The following is an 18,617-nucleotide window of genomic DNA, read 5'->3' on the forward strand; positions in this document are numbered from 1 at the left end:
AATTGCCCGTCTCTGTTTGCCTGTTTCTGTACCTGTTTCTGCTACAGTATCTCTGTTTATCAGGGGTGTATCGCCAAAATTATATGAAATATCTACAGTACATCGTTGATTGTTTAAATTGTGATGCGACACATTTGACATTTTCACTGTTTTGATTTGAACTTTGGGACTTTTAGTATCACAGCCATGATTTAGACTTTATTTTTTATTGGACCATATGAAACTGAGTTGAAATATATCGTATTGAATTATATCGAATCGTAAGCTCACTGTATCGAGGTATGTATCGTATCGTGGCCTATGTATCGCGATATGTATCGTATGGGCAAATTCTGAATGATACCCAGCCCTACTGTTTACCCATCCCTGTTTGCCCGTCTCTGTGCCCGTCTATGTGCCCGTCTCTGCCTCCATCTCTGTTTGCCCGTCTCTGTGCCCGTCTCTGTACCCGTCTCTGTGCCCGTCTCTGTGCCCGTCTATGTGCCCGTCTATGTGCCCGTCTCTGCACCCGTCTCACCCTCTGACCTCCCCATGGCTCCCCTGTAATTTGCTGGCGGTGAACACAGTGAACACAGAGCTGGTGTAAAGAGGAAAAAGAAAGAAACACGAGCAGAGACTCCAGATTCAGGCTCAACTTCAAATGAGCTCCAGAGTCTTTACGATTCAGCCACAGCACCACAGTAATTAGGCCCCACTGCACGAGCTTTCATGTGTCCACAAAAAACACACAAAAAGTACACAAAAACACACAAAAACACAGAGGAACACAGAGAAACACACGCACACAGACCCTGCCTGTTGTTTAAGGTACAAAAAAACTGCACTGAGTTAAGATTAAGAAAGATTTGTAAGTGTTATACAGCAAAGGTGAAAGAAGTACTCCCTTTTGTTACTTAAGTAAAAGTACAGATAGTGGTGCAAAAAATACTCAAAGTAAAGGTACTCAGTTTTGTTACATGAGTAAAGTTACAGATACTGGAGAAAAAAATACTCAAGCAAAAGTAAAAATACTCAATTTGGTTACTTAATTAAAGGTACAGAGACAGGAAAAAAAATACTCAAGTAAAAGTAAAAGGACTCAGTTTTGTTACTTAAGTAAACATACAGAAACCGGAGCAAAAAAAAAAAACAAAAAAAATATATATTCAAATAAAAGTAAAAGTACTCAATTTTGTTAATTAAGTAAAAGTACAGATACTGGAGCAAAAAAAAAAAAAAAAAAAAAAAAACTCAAGTAAAATTACTCCATTTTGTTACTTAAAAACTCAAATAAAAGTAAAAGTACCCAATATTGTTACTTCAGTAAAAGTACATATGCTGGAATAAAAAAAAAAACTAAAGTAAAAGTATTACATTTTGTTACTTAAGTACACATACAGCTACTGCAGCAACAAAAAATACTTAAGTGAAAGTAAAAGTATCTCTACAAGGTAAAAGTATTAAAGAACCTGTTTAAAAATGTACTTAAAGTGTAACAAATAAAGTTTTTCAAGTCAGAATATAAAATCAAATATAGATTTTTATTATTTGAAACAGGCCTGGTGCAGATAGATACTATTGTATATATAGAAGAAAGGTTTATATGCTTTCTATACAGGAGCAAGTAAAAGTAAAAGTATCACTATTTAAAATATAAGTACCTGTTTAAGACGTATTTAAAGAGTAAAAACTAAAAGTGTTTTGCTCAGATTTTAAGCTCTAATAAAACTGCAGTAACAAACAGTGGCATAGACAGAGTTAGAATTTAATATGTATATTTTGTCCTTGCTGTTTTGATGTATTGTATTTTTGTTTGCACAAATTACTAATGTGTTAAAAATAACTCCTCAGGCTTTGCACTAGAGAATACTCGGAAAAATACACGCACCCAGCCAGACCATTGTGTAAGCTAAAAAAAAAAAGCACACAAGATTAACTGCCATTTTCCTCAACCCGAGTTTCTTCTGTGTATTCGAGCAAAATTTGTCTTGAGCCATTACAGATATATTGTATAAGCAGCTCCTGAGATCAAAATACGCTAATGAAGTGCGCTTTAGCATGCTAGTTGCTTAGTTTATTTGCTTATTTACTAGGCAGAACGCACATAAAAAACACTGAAGTACACAAAGAGGTTTACAGTGATGGCAAAACTCCACTTTGGGCTGAGAAAGTTGTTAAAAATGCTTATAAACTCATCTTTGTGAGTAATTAGGATGCTCAAAATGCATAAGGTAAGTGAGGAATAACTTTGGACCACTACAACTTTCATGTTTTAAGACAGTAAATACCAGCTATGGTGTTTTTAGCATAAGTTTCAAATGAGTTATAATTATCTTTTCTATTCATTTGGATATTGCAACAGTAAATGCCTTAAAAATATAAGAATTACAACAAAAGCTTTCACCAGTTGCAACATTTCCTGTATTTGTTTGTATAAAGATTTTGCAACTTTGAATGTAACTATCTTGACATAGACACAAAATCAGAAAAGCAAAAATTATATGAATTATCTTTTAAAATATTTTTACACTGTCATTTAAGGTTTTGGGGCACATGAATAAATGGGAGGCTTAAACACTAACCGAGCAACTCAGTAACAAACACAGGGTCCACCACCTCTTCCTCCTAAAATCTACACATTACTATACAGAATTAGTCCTTTAAATTTACTGGTGCTAAAACAGACACACACTTTACACTTTGTATGCAACGTTGGACATAACTATGTTGACATAAACACAAAACCACAAAAGCAAAATGGTCAATGCTCACATTTTTATACAGTACTTTTTCACTTTCAAGTCTAAAAGTGCTTTACATCAATTAACCACTCACACATTCATACACATATTCACACACCAGTGCACACACACACACACAGTGGGGGCGAGGTGGGTTAAGTGTCTTGCCCAAGGACACAACGACAGCATTCATCTGTAGGAGCTGGAATCACACCACCAACCTGTGACCGCTCAACCAGTGATGTTTATGTCAAGAGCAGGATTCGAACCGCCAACCTTCTGATCAGTGGACAAACACTACCAACTGAGCTACTATTAAAAATGATCATGTGAATTTGAAAACATGCGAAGTTCCAATTTTGTTTACTTGCATAGTTAAAGGACTTTTTACAGTCTGCCCCGTAGACTGTGAATGGCAATTGTCAGAGTTCGAAGTTCAAAATAGTAAAAAGTCAAAGTATTTTCCACATATTTTGAAGTAAACCTATTATAAACCAGAATATAATATAGATTTTTTTTTTCTATCTTTCACAATTAAAGGACTTTTTACAGCCTGCCCCATAGACTCTGAATGGAAAATGTCAGAGTTCGAAGTTTAAAGGTGAATTCAAAAGATGAAAACTTGACTTTTAAAAGTATTAAACATATTAAAGTACCTTTAAAATGTACTTAAAGAGTAAAAAGTCAAAGCATTTTCCACATATTTTGAAGTGGCCTATTATAAGTCAGAATATAATATAGAATATCATAGATTTTTTCCTCTTTGTTTTTTATTATATTTTCTATCTTTCCCAATTAAAGAACTTTTTACAGTCTGCCCCGTAGACTGTGAATGGCAAATGTCAGAGTTCGAAGTGAAGTGAATTCAAAAGTATCACATGAAAACTTGACTTTTAAAAGTATTAAAAGTATTAAAGTACCTCTTTAAAATGTACTTTAAGAGTAAAAAGTCAAAGTATTTTCCACATATTTTGAAATGACCAAACCTAAGTCAAAATATAAGATAGAATTTTTTTTTTATTATTATATTTTCTATCTTTCACAATTAAAGGACTTTTTTACAGCCTGTCCCGTAGACTCTGAATGGAAAATTTCAGAGTTCGAAGTTCAAAGATGAATTCAAAAGTATCACATGAAAAATTGACTTTAAAAAGTACTTTAAGAGTAAAAAGTCCAAGTATTTTCCATATATTTTGAAGTGGCCTATTATAAGTCAGAATATAATAATAATAGAATATCATTGATTTTTTTTTTCCAATTTGTGTTTTTACTATATTTTCTATCTTTCATAATTAAAGGAGTTTTCATAGTCTGCCCCGTAGACTGTGAATAGCAAGTGTCAGAGTTCGAAGTTCAAAGGTGAATTCAAAAGTATCACATGTTTAAAATGTACTTAAAGAGTAAAAAGTCAAAGTATTTTCCACATATTTTGAAGTGGCCTATTACAATTACCGCTCACAATTCAAGAACTTTTTACAGTCTGCCCCGTAGACTGTGAATAGCAAGTGTCAGAGTTCGAAGTTCAAAGGTGAATTCAAAAGTATCACATGTTTAAAATGTACTTAAAGAGTAAAAAGTCAAAGTATTTTCCACATATTTTGAAGTGGCCTATTACAATTACCTCTCACAATTCAAGAACTTTTTACAGTCTGCCCCGTAGACTGTGAATGGCAAATTTCAGAGTTCGAAGTTCAAAAGTGAATTCATATTTTTCAGACTATAACAGAGCCCCATTCTCTCTTTGCCGTTTTGTCAGACTATAATGCGTTAAGACTTATACAACTTTCTATTTCAGGCTTTTAATATGTGCCAGGGAGAGGTCCAGGGCTTTTTCCCCTCTCTGTGGCGTCTGCAAAATAAAACTTCAAACCCTTTTTATTGTTTCAAAGCAAACTTTTAACAACAGTCTCTCACTAAAGAAAATCCACCCACAAGCATTCGGCTGTGGCACTAGACTGTGTCGCTAGAGCATTTCCACGTTTGATATTTTTTACTACATCACAGATTTTTAGGGTTCAAAATACACACATTTTCATTAACAAAACCCATGTGGTTCTGACTCGAAGCCTGGTTTAGTTTTTTTTGATACTTTTTGTCACATTTCTATTGACAGAATGATGCAAGCATTCACCAGCATATGCAAATGATGGAGGTTAGGGGTGTTAAGTGTCTTGCCCAGGGACACAACAACAGTATTCATCTGTGGGAGCTGGAATGGAGCATTTTCACATTTTATATTTTTTATTATATCTCCGATTGTTAGTGTTCAAAATATACAAGTTTTCATTAACAAAATCCAGATGTTACTGAAATAAAGGAATTTTTTTGTTTTTGTTTTTTTTTTGGGGGGGGGTTCAACACCGGAGTGCAACGTGTCAACGACAGCATTCATTTGTTTAAACTGGAATCGCACCGCCAACCTGCAGCACTGAACTGAGTCACCAGAGCATTTCCTCTATTGATATTTTTTTACTACATCTTTGATTTTTAGTTTGAAATACACACGTTTTCATTAACAAAATCCATGTGTTACTGAAATAAAGGCTAGTTTTGTTTTGTTTGTTTTTTTTAACGGTGGAGGAGAAGGGTTAAAAGTCTTGCCCAAGGACACAATGGCATCATTCAGTTGTTTGAGCTGGAATCGCACCACCAACCTGCAGCACTGAACTGCGTCGCTAGAGCATTTCAACGTTTGATATTTTTTACTTACATCGTAGATTTTTTGCGTTCGAAATACACGCGCTTTCATTAGCAAAATCTATGAGTTACTGAAAGAAAGGTTAGTTTTTTCGGGAGGGGTTTAACACTGGAAGGGAACGTTTAAGTGTCTTGCCCAAGGACACAATGGCAGCATTCATTCGTGGGATCTGGAATTGCACTACCAAGTTCTAAGACTGATCTGTGTCTCTAGAACATTTCCACGTTTGAATTTTTTTACATCTCTGATTTTTAATGTTTAAAATACACACATTTACCTTAAAAAAAAAAATCCATGTGTTACTGAAATAAAGGCTAGATTTGTTTTTTTTTTGTTTGTTTGTTTGTTTTTTTTAACGCTGGAGGAGAAGGGTTAAGTGTCTTGCTCAAGGACACAATGGCAGCATTCATTTGTTTGAGATGGAATCGCACCGCCAACCTGTGGGACTAAACTGCGTCACAAGAGCTTGTCCATGTTTTATATTTTTTCTCCGATTTTTAGTTTTCAAAATACACACGTTTTCATTAACAAAATCCATGAGGTTCTGAAATCAAGGCTAGTTTTTTTGTTGTTTTTAAAAAAATACTTTTTAGTCATTTTTGAAGACATAATGACACCCATTCACGCAAACACACTGGAGGGGAAGGGTTAAGTGTCTTGCCCAAGGACACAACAACAGCATGCACCTGTGGGAACTGGAATCGCACCACCAACCTGTGTCAGTAGAGCGTTTCTACTTTTGATATTTTTTAATTTTTTACTACATCTTCCCAGAGCGATTCGGACACGCAGCTCACTACACTCTGTTCACGTAACTCTGGCGTCTGGGTGAAAAAAAAATCCGCTAAACTCCGATAAAACTTGATTTCTGTCATAAATAAAGATCAGATCAGACGGACGCACGAGTGTTTATGGACTAATAATAATCGTATGAGTTTTTGTCACGCTGAATTTCACGTAAACGGACTGGATTTATTTGCTTTTTGTTTGAAACGTGGAAATTGTCGATCTAAGCCAGCGTTTTTATCTGCGTCATTCAGTCGTGTTATGTTCAGTCAAACACCTGTCGCTGTACACCATTGTTTTCCTGACTCTGGCGATGCATTGTGGTCTACATTGACCGCTCTAATGATGCCCACTACTTTTCAAGGTGCTTTGTTTGAAATTTTGAGTGCACTGCTTTTTCACCAACTGGACATTTGGACACTCCTGAAAATGGCAAGTGTTTTATTCTACTCTTTCTCTCTTTAACTGGATTTGAGTTGATTTCATTTCACAAGCAAAATGATTTAGCGGAATAAGTCTTTTTTTTTTTCGTAATTCAAACAACATGTGATTTACTTTCTTATTTTAAGTACAAAGAGTTGTTTTTCTTACAGTATCTTCAGTGTATTTTCATATTTCAACTACAAAACGTCTTGTTCCATTAGTAGATCGTTTTATTTTAGTTTTCAAGTGAAATTTACTGAAATCAATATAACGTTTTCTTAATTCAAGTCATTTGACCTTGGACTAGATTTGAGTTTTTGTAGTGTATCTTTTGCAGCTCATGCTTCTGTAACAACATTGTAGATTTAAAATAGTTTTTGTGGTTTAAATCTGATCTTCTATCTTCTATTCTACCTATCTTCTATCTGCTCTTCTTCAGCATTATGTCATCGTCAGAATCTGTTATCACAGCAACTGAAATCACACTGCAAAAATTCAAATCTAGTCAAGTTAAGATGATGTGAATTAAGAAAGTTTTACCATGATTTGAGTCAATTTCGCTTGACAAGGAAAATTATCTATCCTGATTCATCAGCTGGTTTCACTTTGTGGAAACCGTCTGACCTCGCAGCATTAGGATTCGTTCGCTCGGCGGTAGGCAGGTACTTTTTTTATTTAACCAATCGCTGTTATTTGGTCGTAACGTATGTAATGCGCCAAATCTCGTAGGAAGAAGGACAATAACGTCTATCACCTTGATAAAATTCACCAAACATTCTCTTTGTTCTGGCTTTAAATCCTCGATCTGTGAAATTGTTGTTAACACAGAATGTCTGGCTTCGTCTACATCCATCTCGACTGCTTTGTTTACTGTTGTGCTGTTCCACAAAAATGGACCCAGTCATGGCTTCACAGCTCTTCGCTGATTGGCCGGTGCACAATCTACAACTTCCAGGGTTTTTGCGAACCGTCTAGTGTATTTTGATTCTTGACCTAGTCGCTGGAGAGAAATGAAATTGAGCGGAGGCACTAAGTGGCTCCAGCTTGGCTAAAAAATGATCTACCAATGGAACAAGACTTTTTGAAGTTAAAATATGAAAATACATCTCACTACACTTAAAATAAAAAGAATGTTGCTTGAATTAAAGAAAACACACACACACTTATTCCATTGGTAGATCATTTTCAAGTTGATTCTACTCAAGAATCATAAAGTAAAATGCTCTTAATTTAAGTCATTTTAAAGGTGCATTGTGTAACTTTTCTAGTGGAGGGTCTGTCACCAGCTTGTTTCTATGGATACGTCATTGCTCTGCCTGGAATGTTCCGCAGTGTGACATTTAACAGCTCTACCTTTTACATTTATCCAGTTGCAGGTGGTTTTAGAGCTCAAAAATCCTTCAAAAAACAGGCGTTCTGACTGTGAGCGGGGTCGCCTCTCCACAGATCTGACCTGTAACTTAGTCTGGCTTGGTCTCCGTAAGAAAAATAGATAGAAAGGTTTAATGCCATACTGTGAAACATTCCAGACAAAGCGATAACACCTCCATGGAGAAAAGCATTCGACGGACAGTACACTCCACCTCCAGCAGAAAAGTTACACAATGCGCCTTTAGCTTTTGTAACTCTACAGCTGGGCTTCTACCTCAAACAAATTTAGCTGGAGGTGAAAAAGAGGAAATCGGAGCACACGTTCTGCACTTAAGCGTCTCTACGGCGATAGCAGGGGTCCAGATGGCGTAACCTGAGCGTGCGTGTATCTCATGCGATGGGGCTGGGGTGTGATGTTTGGACAGCTGATTGGGCGCGTTACACGGCGAGCTTGATTGGTGCGAAGGCGTCCGAGAATGCACGGTACTTTTGTTTTGGAGGAAGTGGGCTTTGGGAGCTGGCACTACAGTTTTCCGATACACTGTGTTGTTTGGAATGGGCCGTGAAGATGAAAGCTCGAGGAGAACAAAGCTGTGGAAATGTTCTGCGTGCTGAAAACTGCTCTACCTCGAGAACTATTCATCAGTTGAGTAGAAAACCATGATGTCCTGCGTTTGATTTTGTTATTAAAGGTGCATTGTGTACCTTTTCTGGTGGAGGGTGGGAGATGTTATTGCTTTGTCTGGAATGTTTCACAGTATGGTATTAAATTTAATCTAATCTATCTTCACGTAGACCTAACCAGACCAGGTCAGATCTGTGGAGAGGTGACCCCGCTGACAGTAAAAATGTCTGTTCTTCAAGGTATTTTTGAGCTATAAAACCACCTGTAATTGAGTAAATGTCAAGTTAGAGCTGTTTAATGTCATACTGTGGAACATTCCAGGCAGAGCAGTGACATCTCCATAGAAACGAGAAGGTGCTAGACCCCTAACCAAAAGTTACATAGTACAACTTGAAGTAAAAGTACAGAAAACGGAGCAGATAAGAATCCTCAAGTAAAAGTATCACATGAAGAAGTCTGCTTAAATAAAAGTATTAAAGTATCTGTTTAAAAATGTTAAAAGTAAAAGTATTTCACACAGATTTTGAGGTTCAATAAAGCTTCAAATGTAGTGATTTTGATAAAGAATTTGTATTTTTTTTCTACTGTTTTTATTTGTACATTTTTGTTTCCCCAGATTATGAATATGTCAAAAATAAAGCCTTTTCAGTAGAGTACTTTTACTTTTCAGTCTTGTTCAAAAATTTTGTGGAGTAGAAAGTACAGATACTTGCTCACAAGTGTAGCGAAGCAAAAGTTAAAAGTTTACGCATTAAAATGTACTTAAATAAAGTACAGATACCTCAAATGTGTACTTTAGAAAGCACAGATCTCAAAGCAGTGAAGCAAAAGTAAAAAGTATCCACAACAAAACGTACTAAAGTAAAGTACAGATACCTAAAATATGTACTTTACAAAGCGCAGAAACTTGCTCTCAAATGTAGTGAAGCAAAAGTAAAAAGTATCCGCAATAAAATGTACTTAAGTAAAGTACAGATACCTCAAATATATACTTCAGAAAGCACAGATACCTGCTCTCAAAGTAGTGAAACAAAAGTAAAAAGTACATGCGGTAAATCGTACTAAAGTAAAGTACAGATACCTAAAATGTGAACTTTAAAATGCACAGAAACCTGCTCTCAAATGTAGCGAGGCAAAAGTAAAAAGTGTCTGCAGTAAAATGTACTTAAGTAAGGTACAGATACCTAAAATATGTACTTTAGAAAACACAGATACATACTCTCAAATCTAGTGAAGAAAAAGTAAAAAGTATCTGCAGTAAAATGTACTTAAGTAAAAGACAGATACATCAAATACGTACTTTAGAAAGCACAGCTACCTGCTCTCAAATGTACTGAAGCAAAAGTAAAAGTATCCACAGTAAAATGTACTTGAATAAATTATGGATACCTAAAACACGTACTTTAAAAAGCACAGATACATACTCTCAAATGTAGTGAAGCAAAATTAAAAAGTATCTGCAGCAAAATGTACTTAAGTACAGATAAGATAAGATAAGATATGCCTTTATTAGTCCCACAGTGGGGAAATTCCAGTGTTGCAACGCGCAATTTCAGAACAGCAGGAAAATGTAACATACAGATAATAAATAATAGCTTAAAAATAATTTAAAAATAGACTTAAAAATAATTGCACATGGATATAATTGAATGGCACATGTTCAGTGTTAGCAGTGTTTGTTGTACAGTCTGACAGCAGCAGGAAGGATACCTCAAATGTGTACAGTACTTCACTACTTTTACTTCATTACGTTGCACACTGGTCCTGCGTAGTACAGTGTGTGCTCTGGTAATCTCATCTGCACAGACGCAGCCACGCAAAGTGGACGCCGTTTTTATTTATCTGTAATATTAAAATTTGACTTGTTATTGTTAAGTTTTAAATGAAACGTGTCTTGCCCAAGGACACAAAAACGGCAAGGGGGGCTTAGTTATTGTCTGTTTTTCCTTACGACCAGCTGAGATATATTTGTATTTCTTTCTTTATTTTATTTTTACTCGTATATTTTTATTTGTACATATGTTTTTGCTACTTGTTTTAAATTATTGTTACCCTTGATATTTTCTCTCGTCGTTGTTATAATATACTGCGTCCAAAGGATTTCCCTTGTGGATCAGTAAAGTTCGTCTGAGTCTAAGTCTAAGTGTCTTGCCCAAGGACACAATAACAGCATTCATCTGTGGGAGCTGGAATCACACTGCCATAATATTAAATTTTACTTGTAATTATTAATTTTTTTAATGAAATGGCCTGAAAGAATCTGTTGAGTTTGCGGCTGATGGAAATACAGAAAGTAGAAGGAGCTTTGCAAAAATATAACTACACTGATTTAGGCTTGTAGTGAATCTGAAATTATCTCAAAGTATCTGAAACTGACTTGAAATTACCTGAAAGCATCTGAAATTATCTGAAAGCATCTGGAACTTACTTGAAATTACCTGAAAGTGTCTGAAATTATCTGAAAGCATCTGAAATGATCTTAAATTACTTGAAATTATCTGAAAGCGTCTGAAATGATCTTAAATTACTTGAAATTATCTGAAAGCATCTGAAATGATCTTAAATTTACTTGAAATTATCTGAAAGCGTCTGAAATTATCTTAAATTGAATTGAAATTATCTGAAAGAATCTGAAATTATCTGAAATTTACTTGAAATTATCTGAATGCATCTGAAATTATCTGAAAGTATCTAAAATTATCTGAAATTCATTGGTAGACGTTTTTGTTCGTATGTAGCATAACAAAATTTGTAGAAAAGTCAAATTGTGTTATCTAGAAAAAAAAAATCCAAATAATTTTTACACATCGGTGTCAAAACATTGGCAAATTTTATCGGCGATGAGCTGCTCTGCATATGAAAAAAACTGGTCGTGAAAAATAAAAAAAACAGATTGTTTCATCGCTAACTAAAATGGTAATTAGAAATACGAGTATAATTTGCTAAATTATTCCAAAATCAAAAATATTTTTAAATCCAATCATTGCCATCCATATAAACATGTATAAACTTTCCATGCAGAAGTGGTGGAAGAAGTACTCAGTTTTGTTACTTAAGTAAAAGTACAGGTAGTGAAGCAAAAAATATACTCAAGTCTAATATTTGTGTAAAAATTGGTGTAAAAATTTGAAAGCACCTGTTTTACAAGCTTCAGATTTGAAAAGACTAGAGTTTGTTCCTTGGCTGTTTTTATTTGTTTATTTTTGTTTGCTCAAACTATGAACGTTTTAAAAATACCCCGCCATATTTTCAGCAGTTTTCATACAATAATCCAAATCCTTTTACTTTTCAGTCTAATTCAAAAGCGTAGATTGGCGTAGAAAGTACAAATATCTGCTCTCAAATGCAGTGAAGTAAAAGTAAAAAGCATCCACCACCAAGTCCACATACCTAAAAATTATACTTACTACTTTTACTACTACTTTTATGTTCCACCACTGGTACACAAGCAGCTACTACTACGAAGTAACAGTTGGTATTTGGTATTTTAACCCCGTAAGTCTCTCCACATGTGAATATACTTTATCTGTTAGTTACAGTGTCTACTATTTGTCACTATATGTTCTGCTTGTGCACGTGCTCGGTCTCGCCTGTTAGTCTCCTTAAGGTGGTCTGTTGAATAATGTGTGTGTGTCCGTGTGTGTGTGTGTGTGTGTGTAGGGGTGCAGGTGGTCCACGCGCTGTGCCCTTTCCCTGCCCCCGTAGCACCTCTTCTTCCACAAATGGAGCGCGCGCCTTCTCCGAAAAACGCCGGCCGATCGGGTTGCCTTCAGGAACGCCTCGGCCCGACCCGGCACCCGACCCGGCACCCGCCCCGGCACCCGCGCACCCGCCCCGGCACGCTGTCAGGTCCTGATTGATTAAGGCGCTGAGAGCGGGTTGGAAATGCTGTGCAGGTCAGCAAAGGAGACTTCACACTGTACTGCAGTATAAAAGCGAGTATCTTTAGGAGTACTTTATGTATTTGGAAGGATAAATGTAGATATGTAGTACTTTACTTTACTAATATAGGACCTGAATTATATTTTTGAAAGTACGGAAGTGCGTTTTTTTTTTTTTCTGCTGACAGTTATTAACACTTGACACAAAACGGAAATGAAACAAAACTGAAATGTACGAAGCCGAATTTGGAATCATTTATCGCTGGTTTTAAGTGACTGAAACTGAAAATATAATCTTTGTGATTTACAAATTTAAAAAAATAAAATTTGTTTTAGATTTTTATACCAGCACCAGTACTAGTTTTTTACCAGTACTCATTTTGCGTAATACAAAATGTGTTTCTTTTTATTCAGGTTTTAGTTTATAGTATAGTTATAGCGGAGTTACTGTGTATTTGTGAAATGTTTTAAAGTTTTAGAGAAGTTTTAAAGTAAATTGTGGATTGTTTTACTTCTGATTTCTCGTTTTAATGCAGGTTTTTCGCAAAAGGGGACAAAAATTCCAGCTAAAATCGTCTGCCGTGTTTGTGTACGTACGATAACTCACAGGTGTGGGCAGAACATGCACCTGCGCTTTGTGTGTGTGAGTTTGCGTGTGTGTGAGTGTGTGTTTGTGTGTGTGTGTGTGTGTGTGTGTGTAGCGGCGTTGAGGTCGACTGTGGTGGACCTGTGTTATTTACTGCGTGTTCGTTTAGAGGCTCGGAGTCACACTGAAGCAGATGTGGTTTTACAGCAGCTCGGCGCAACGTCACATCTGTGTTCAGTATCACAACACCAGGACGGGGACCCAGCCCAGGCCGCGCTCGGACAATAGAACTGCACGGGAATTTACAAGGAACGTTTGTTTTTCTTCTCCATTTTCGTCCAACTTATTAAAATATTATTACCTAATTAGACCATTTGTAGAGAAGTGATATAAATGAAGGTGCTTGCTCTGAGCTGTAAAGAATTTGGGGGGAAACACAATTACAATAAAATGAAAAAGTCCGATTTGAACACACATATTTTACGAGCGTGGTAAAGTTAAAAAAAAAAAGTGCTTATTTAAATATATAGTTTGTCTGAGTGTTTTGTTCAGACTCTTGGTTCTTACCTGAACTCTCGCTCTTCCTCTTGCTTCTCTTGTCGGCCTCAGCTGAGCTCAGGCCGTGTCGATATTCAGCTCCCGTGGGGGTCCCGCTGCCCAGCCCGGGGGTGCTGCTGCCCATGTTGGGGGGACTGGCGCACATGGCAGGCCCTCCGCCGTGGCTCATGTCCTGAGGAGAGGGCCCGGAGTCCTGCGGGTGCAGGGGGTGCAGGCTGTGGCGGCTCACGCTGCTGTTCCCGGGCAGGTGCGAGATGTGCCAGGGTGGGGCCGGGTGGTGCTGCGGGGGCGCGTGGTGCTGCAGGGGCAGGTGGGAGCGGTGCGGGTGGTGGTGCGGGTGGTACAGACCTTCTTCGGGGGGATACCCGGAGATAACGCAGGGAGACGGAGAAGGTGTGGAGGAGGAAGAGGAGGACGAGGCCAGGTCGGGATAAGACACATGATCTGAGCGTCCGTGCAGTGCGAGGGACGACGGGCTGAAGGCCGGGTGTAAGGCCTGACCCGGGCCGTGGGGGCTCCTCAGGCACCCGAAGAGCGTGTGGTCCATGACGGCGTCCCTCCACACAGCACCAGGGCCTGGGACTAAGACCTCCAAAAAGTGACCACGCAAAACCGCTTCGTCACAAATCTTACTAACTGAAGAAGAGCACAGAAGCACCTGTAACCGAGGTCCAAGTTGTGGTCAAGAAGACTGAAGTTCAGGTGGAGCAGGGCGAGCCTCAAACCGTGTACGACGAAGAACAAAACTTAAAGAAAGTCATGTTTGATTTGGGCAAATTCTGTTACCTGAAAATGTCAACTAAAGCTAAAGTCAGAACAGTATCACAGAAAACGTTCTAAATAAAAAAGAAAAACAACAACAATCTAAGCAAACTGCAAACCTTTGGATGAGGCAGACAGAAGTTTATGCAGAGTTAAACTGCAGCAGGCTGAACCTCAAACCCTCAAATCCATCTGGACGACTGGATGACAGACATAAATAAACGCTGCAAAATCCTCAATCCCTAAAGTCACAGAAAACACTGAAAATGATGTCCGTTGGTAATCCTCAAAAGTCCCAGATCTTCCACATGAATCCTGAGCCAGACCTTCTCCCAGTCCTCTCCCCGACGCTTCCTCAGATCAACAAGTGTTACGAGAGAAACTTTTGCAAACGCTCTTATTCAGGTTATAGCATCCAGGCAGCGTCGGACGTGCACGGAGCCTATGCAGATGTCAGCTCTCTCTCCGCAGGCTTAAGGAGGGTTCGGAGGAGCAGCCCGGCGCGGGGAGGATATAAATAGGGTGTAACAGGAGAGGGGGGCCGGCCCTGGGTCCCAGTCTCTGCAGCTACTGACCACATACATGCGATCAGCCTCCAACAAGCACAGCACAATAAATCTGAGCCGTAAAGAGTGTCACGGAGAGGCCCACTGTACGCGGGACTCCGAGCTGACCATCTGAGGAGGTGCTGTCTCATTTTTAGGGAGAGCGAGGACGAGCCGAGTGGGGTTCCAGGAGGAGGGGGGGGGGGGGGGGGGGGGGTTGTAGAGGTGTCAGGGGTTAAATCACACAGTCACGGGCTCTCTGCGGATTTGACCCCTTTAAATAACTGTGTGTAAGTTAGACAGGTCGGGGAGCGCACTCTGTTTCTCATGGTACTTAAGGAAAAAACTGGAATAACATTAGGAGTAAAGACATGGATCTGTTGGAGCGAGGACAAAATATGTTTCTCTTTAAATTACTTCTGTGAAATCTGTACGGGGGAAGTGATGGAACTAAAAACAGAGCAGAAAACAGAAGACGCACGGGCCAAGTTTTGTACAAAATTACTCTAGATACCAACAGATATCATCGTAAAACTGGGCGCAACATCTTTTTTTTAATATAGATTTAGTTCCGTCTTAAGTTATCCATGTAAGTTATAAATGTAGTGGGCCATAATTCACTCCCACATTGCCTTTGACACTGAGTAACTGACACTGACACCACTAACTGAGACAAAACTGTCCCCGGCCGCCATAAAATCAGACATTTTGAAATGGATCTAAAATGAAACACGTCATTCACAGCAGAAAGTCCAATCAAATGTTCATCAGGAGCGTCGGCAGATTGAACTCCCCGTGTTTATTTGACTTACGTTTAAAATGCGTATTAAAGCGTAGATGTTGCAAATATAACGTGAGCGTAATGTGCCGTTATGGAGCTTTAAGAGATGAAAATACGTGTTCTACATTTAAACGTATTCGCCAAACACAAGAACAGACAGAAGGCAGCAGTGCGAGGGGATTTAAACACACTCTTTATTTGTAAAACCAGTTTGGTTACATGACCTGTGTAAGTACATCAGGCTACTGAAGCATGCTCCTAAAATCATCGAATCGTAAATAGAATTTGATGTAATGACGTACATTGTTTTATGTAACCAGGATTAAACATTATTGGAATTACAAATATTCTCTTTTATAACACTGGTCTGGCCAAGTGGCAACAGCACAAAAATACATTTACTTTTACAAAAACTCACAATATTAGACCATGAAAAACAGCAGCAGACAGAGTTTCAGCAGAGGTTTGTGAAGGATAAAAGAATTTCTTTACTCGACTCACACTAAATATAATTCTTATTTTACTCCTGAGGCATTCAGTGACAAATGCTTCACTGTTTCACTGGAACCTCTTCTGTAAAACTACACATATGTGAAAGTGTGACGGATGATAAATACACTTTTTTGCACTTTCTAAGATAACAGTGAAATACTTTGAAATACTTTGAGTGAGTAGATAAGATACATATGTAGATAAGCTCGGGTTGTGGAGTGTAAAAGTCCAATAAACTCCTCAGCGTGTCACACTTCCCCCATAGTAAATGTGAGTTTGTTTATAATAATAATCCCAAAGAGCCGGTGCTTTCCTCTGTCTGTTCCTTCAGTGCCGTGTGCACATGAGTTATGGCTCCTCTCCGTGCCACATGCCGTGGGCTGCAGAGGAAATGATTCACATGAGTCTCGATGACTTTAGCAGATGCTTCTCTGCTCCCAGAGTCTGGGCCTAAAGCTCCACACACAGCCCCAGTCCAGCTCCGCTCTGCTCCCAGGCTCAGACCAGGCTCGGGCCCAGGTGAGTCCGTGTTTACTTTAGTAATGAAGAACATTAGCACGTTAGCCGCTAGCACCTGGCCACACACAGAACAGACTGCTGCTGCTGCGGAGTGAGTGATTACACACGCTCAGTGGGAACTTTCTCTGCACCACAGATACCTTTTATTTTTGTTGGAGAAGTTATTTTGTGTGGGATCAGGTTAAAACAATAGCCTTTCCTGACTTTTCCTTACTGTGCTAAATGAGTCATATTTGGAAGAACATCACTTTTATAATTATTCACTATAATTATTTTATTTATTGATAAAATAGAGTTTGAAAATGGAGTTTTAAAAGTTTGAAATGTGATCTTCAACTTGATGTTCTGGCACTTGTCACTGAGTGTGGAAACTGATCCGTACACTTGTTGGACTGGAGACACTGGAGATGGACTTTCTTAAAAATGAAGTGTGTGTGACTGAATGTGTGTGTGTCTGTGTGTGTGTGCTTGTGTTGTGTGTGTGTGTATCTGTGTGTGCATGTGTGTACTTAGATTTTATTCATCTATCTCTGTTTATCTTTATTGATCCACAAGGGAAATTATGTGTTTGTGTGTGTGTGTGATGTGTGTGCGTGCGTGTGTGTATCTGTGTGTGCATGTGTGTACATAGACTTTCATTTATTCATCTATTTCTATTTATCTTTATTGATCCACAAGGGAAATTATGCATGTGTTTGTGTATCTATGTGTGTGCACGCGCATGTGTGCTTGTGTCATATGTGTGTGTGTGTGTGTGTGTGTGTGTGTATCCATGGTTGCGTGTGTATGTGCTTGTGTCATATGTGTGTATCTGCGTGTGCATGTGTGTACTTAGATTTTATTCATCTATCTCTATATATCTTTATTGATCCACAAGGGAAATTGTTCATGTGTGTTTGTGTGTGTGTAGGGGTGTGTGTGTGTGTCTCTGTGGTTGTGTGTGTGTGTGTGCTTGTGTCATGTGTGTGTATCTTTGTGTTCATGTGTGAACTTAGACTTTATTCGTCTATTTCTATTTATCTTTATTGATCCACAAGGGAAATTATTTGTGTGTTTGTGTGTGTGTGTATCTGTGTGTATCCGTGGTTGTGTGTGTGTGTTTGTCGTGTGTGTATCTGTGTGTGCATGTGTGAACTTAGACCTTATTCATCTATCTCTATTTATCTTTATTGATCCACAAGGGAAATTATGCATGTGTGTGTGTGTATCTGTGTGTGTATCTGTGGTTGTGTGTGTGTGTGTGTGTGTGTGTGTGTGTGTGTGTCATGTGTGTGTATCTGTGTGTGCATGTGTGTACTTAGACTATATTCATCTATCTCTATCTTCATTGATCCACAAGGGAAATTTTAAGTGTGTGGGTGTACGTGTGTGTATGGTGTGTGTGTGTGTGTGTGTGTGTGCGTCTTTGTGTGCGTGTGTGCGTTCTCAGGTGGTGGACCTCCAGCTGTGTGTGTCACTCACGCTGAGTCGGAGCTCCCGCCCAGAGCCTGCGCACACAGAGTGGGATCATTCTGTTTTCTTTAATCACACGCTCTAAAATAAACACAAAAAAAGAAGAGAAAATCACACTTTTACAGATTTAGAATTTTGTTTTTTCATCACGACAAAGAATAGAGTTAAGAATAAGAGAGAAAAGAGTAGAGTTAAAAGGACAGAGCGAAAAGAAAGTTTAACTAAAACAATACAGAGTTAAATAATATAGTTGAACACTTAAAGTTAGAGTTAAGTTAGAATTTAAGTTAAAACAATCCAGAATAAGAGAGAAAAGAATAGAGTTTAAAGAATAGAGTTAAAAGGACAGAGTGAAAAGAAAGGTCAGTTAAAACATTATAAAGTTATAAAGGTATACAGTTAAAGTTAGAGTTAAGTC

The 18,617-nt window shown here is 38.1% G+C and overlaps 1 protein-coding gene across 1 annotated transcript in view; it reads right to left on the reverse strand.

Annotated features, from left to right (window-relative positions):
- The window catches only part of meox2a (mesenchyme homeobox 2a), a 42,129-nt gene extending 27,218 nt beyond the window's left edge, over positions 1-14,911 (reverse strand). The window contains exon 1 of the mRNA XM_020923724.2: positions 13,658-14,911. Within this exon, the coding sequence (XP_020779383.2) occupies positions 13,658-14,195 (538 nt within the window). The 5' untranslated portion in view covers positions 14,196-14,911. The remainder of the gene's footprint in view (positions 1-13,657) is intronic.
- Between the last annotated feature and the right edge of the window lie 3,706 nt (positions 14,912-18,617).

This window comes from Boleophthalmus pectinirostris, unplaced genomic scaffold, assembly GCF_026225935.1.
Source record: "Boleophthalmus pectinirostris isolate CB_2022bp ecotype Guang Dong unplaced genomic scaffold, ASM2622593v1 HiC_scaffold_6, whole genome shotgun sequence".
Taxonomy (NCBI): domain Eukaryota; kingdom Metazoa; phylum Chordata; class Actinopteri; order Gobiiformes; family Gobiidae; genus Boleophthalmus; species Boleophthalmus pectinirostris.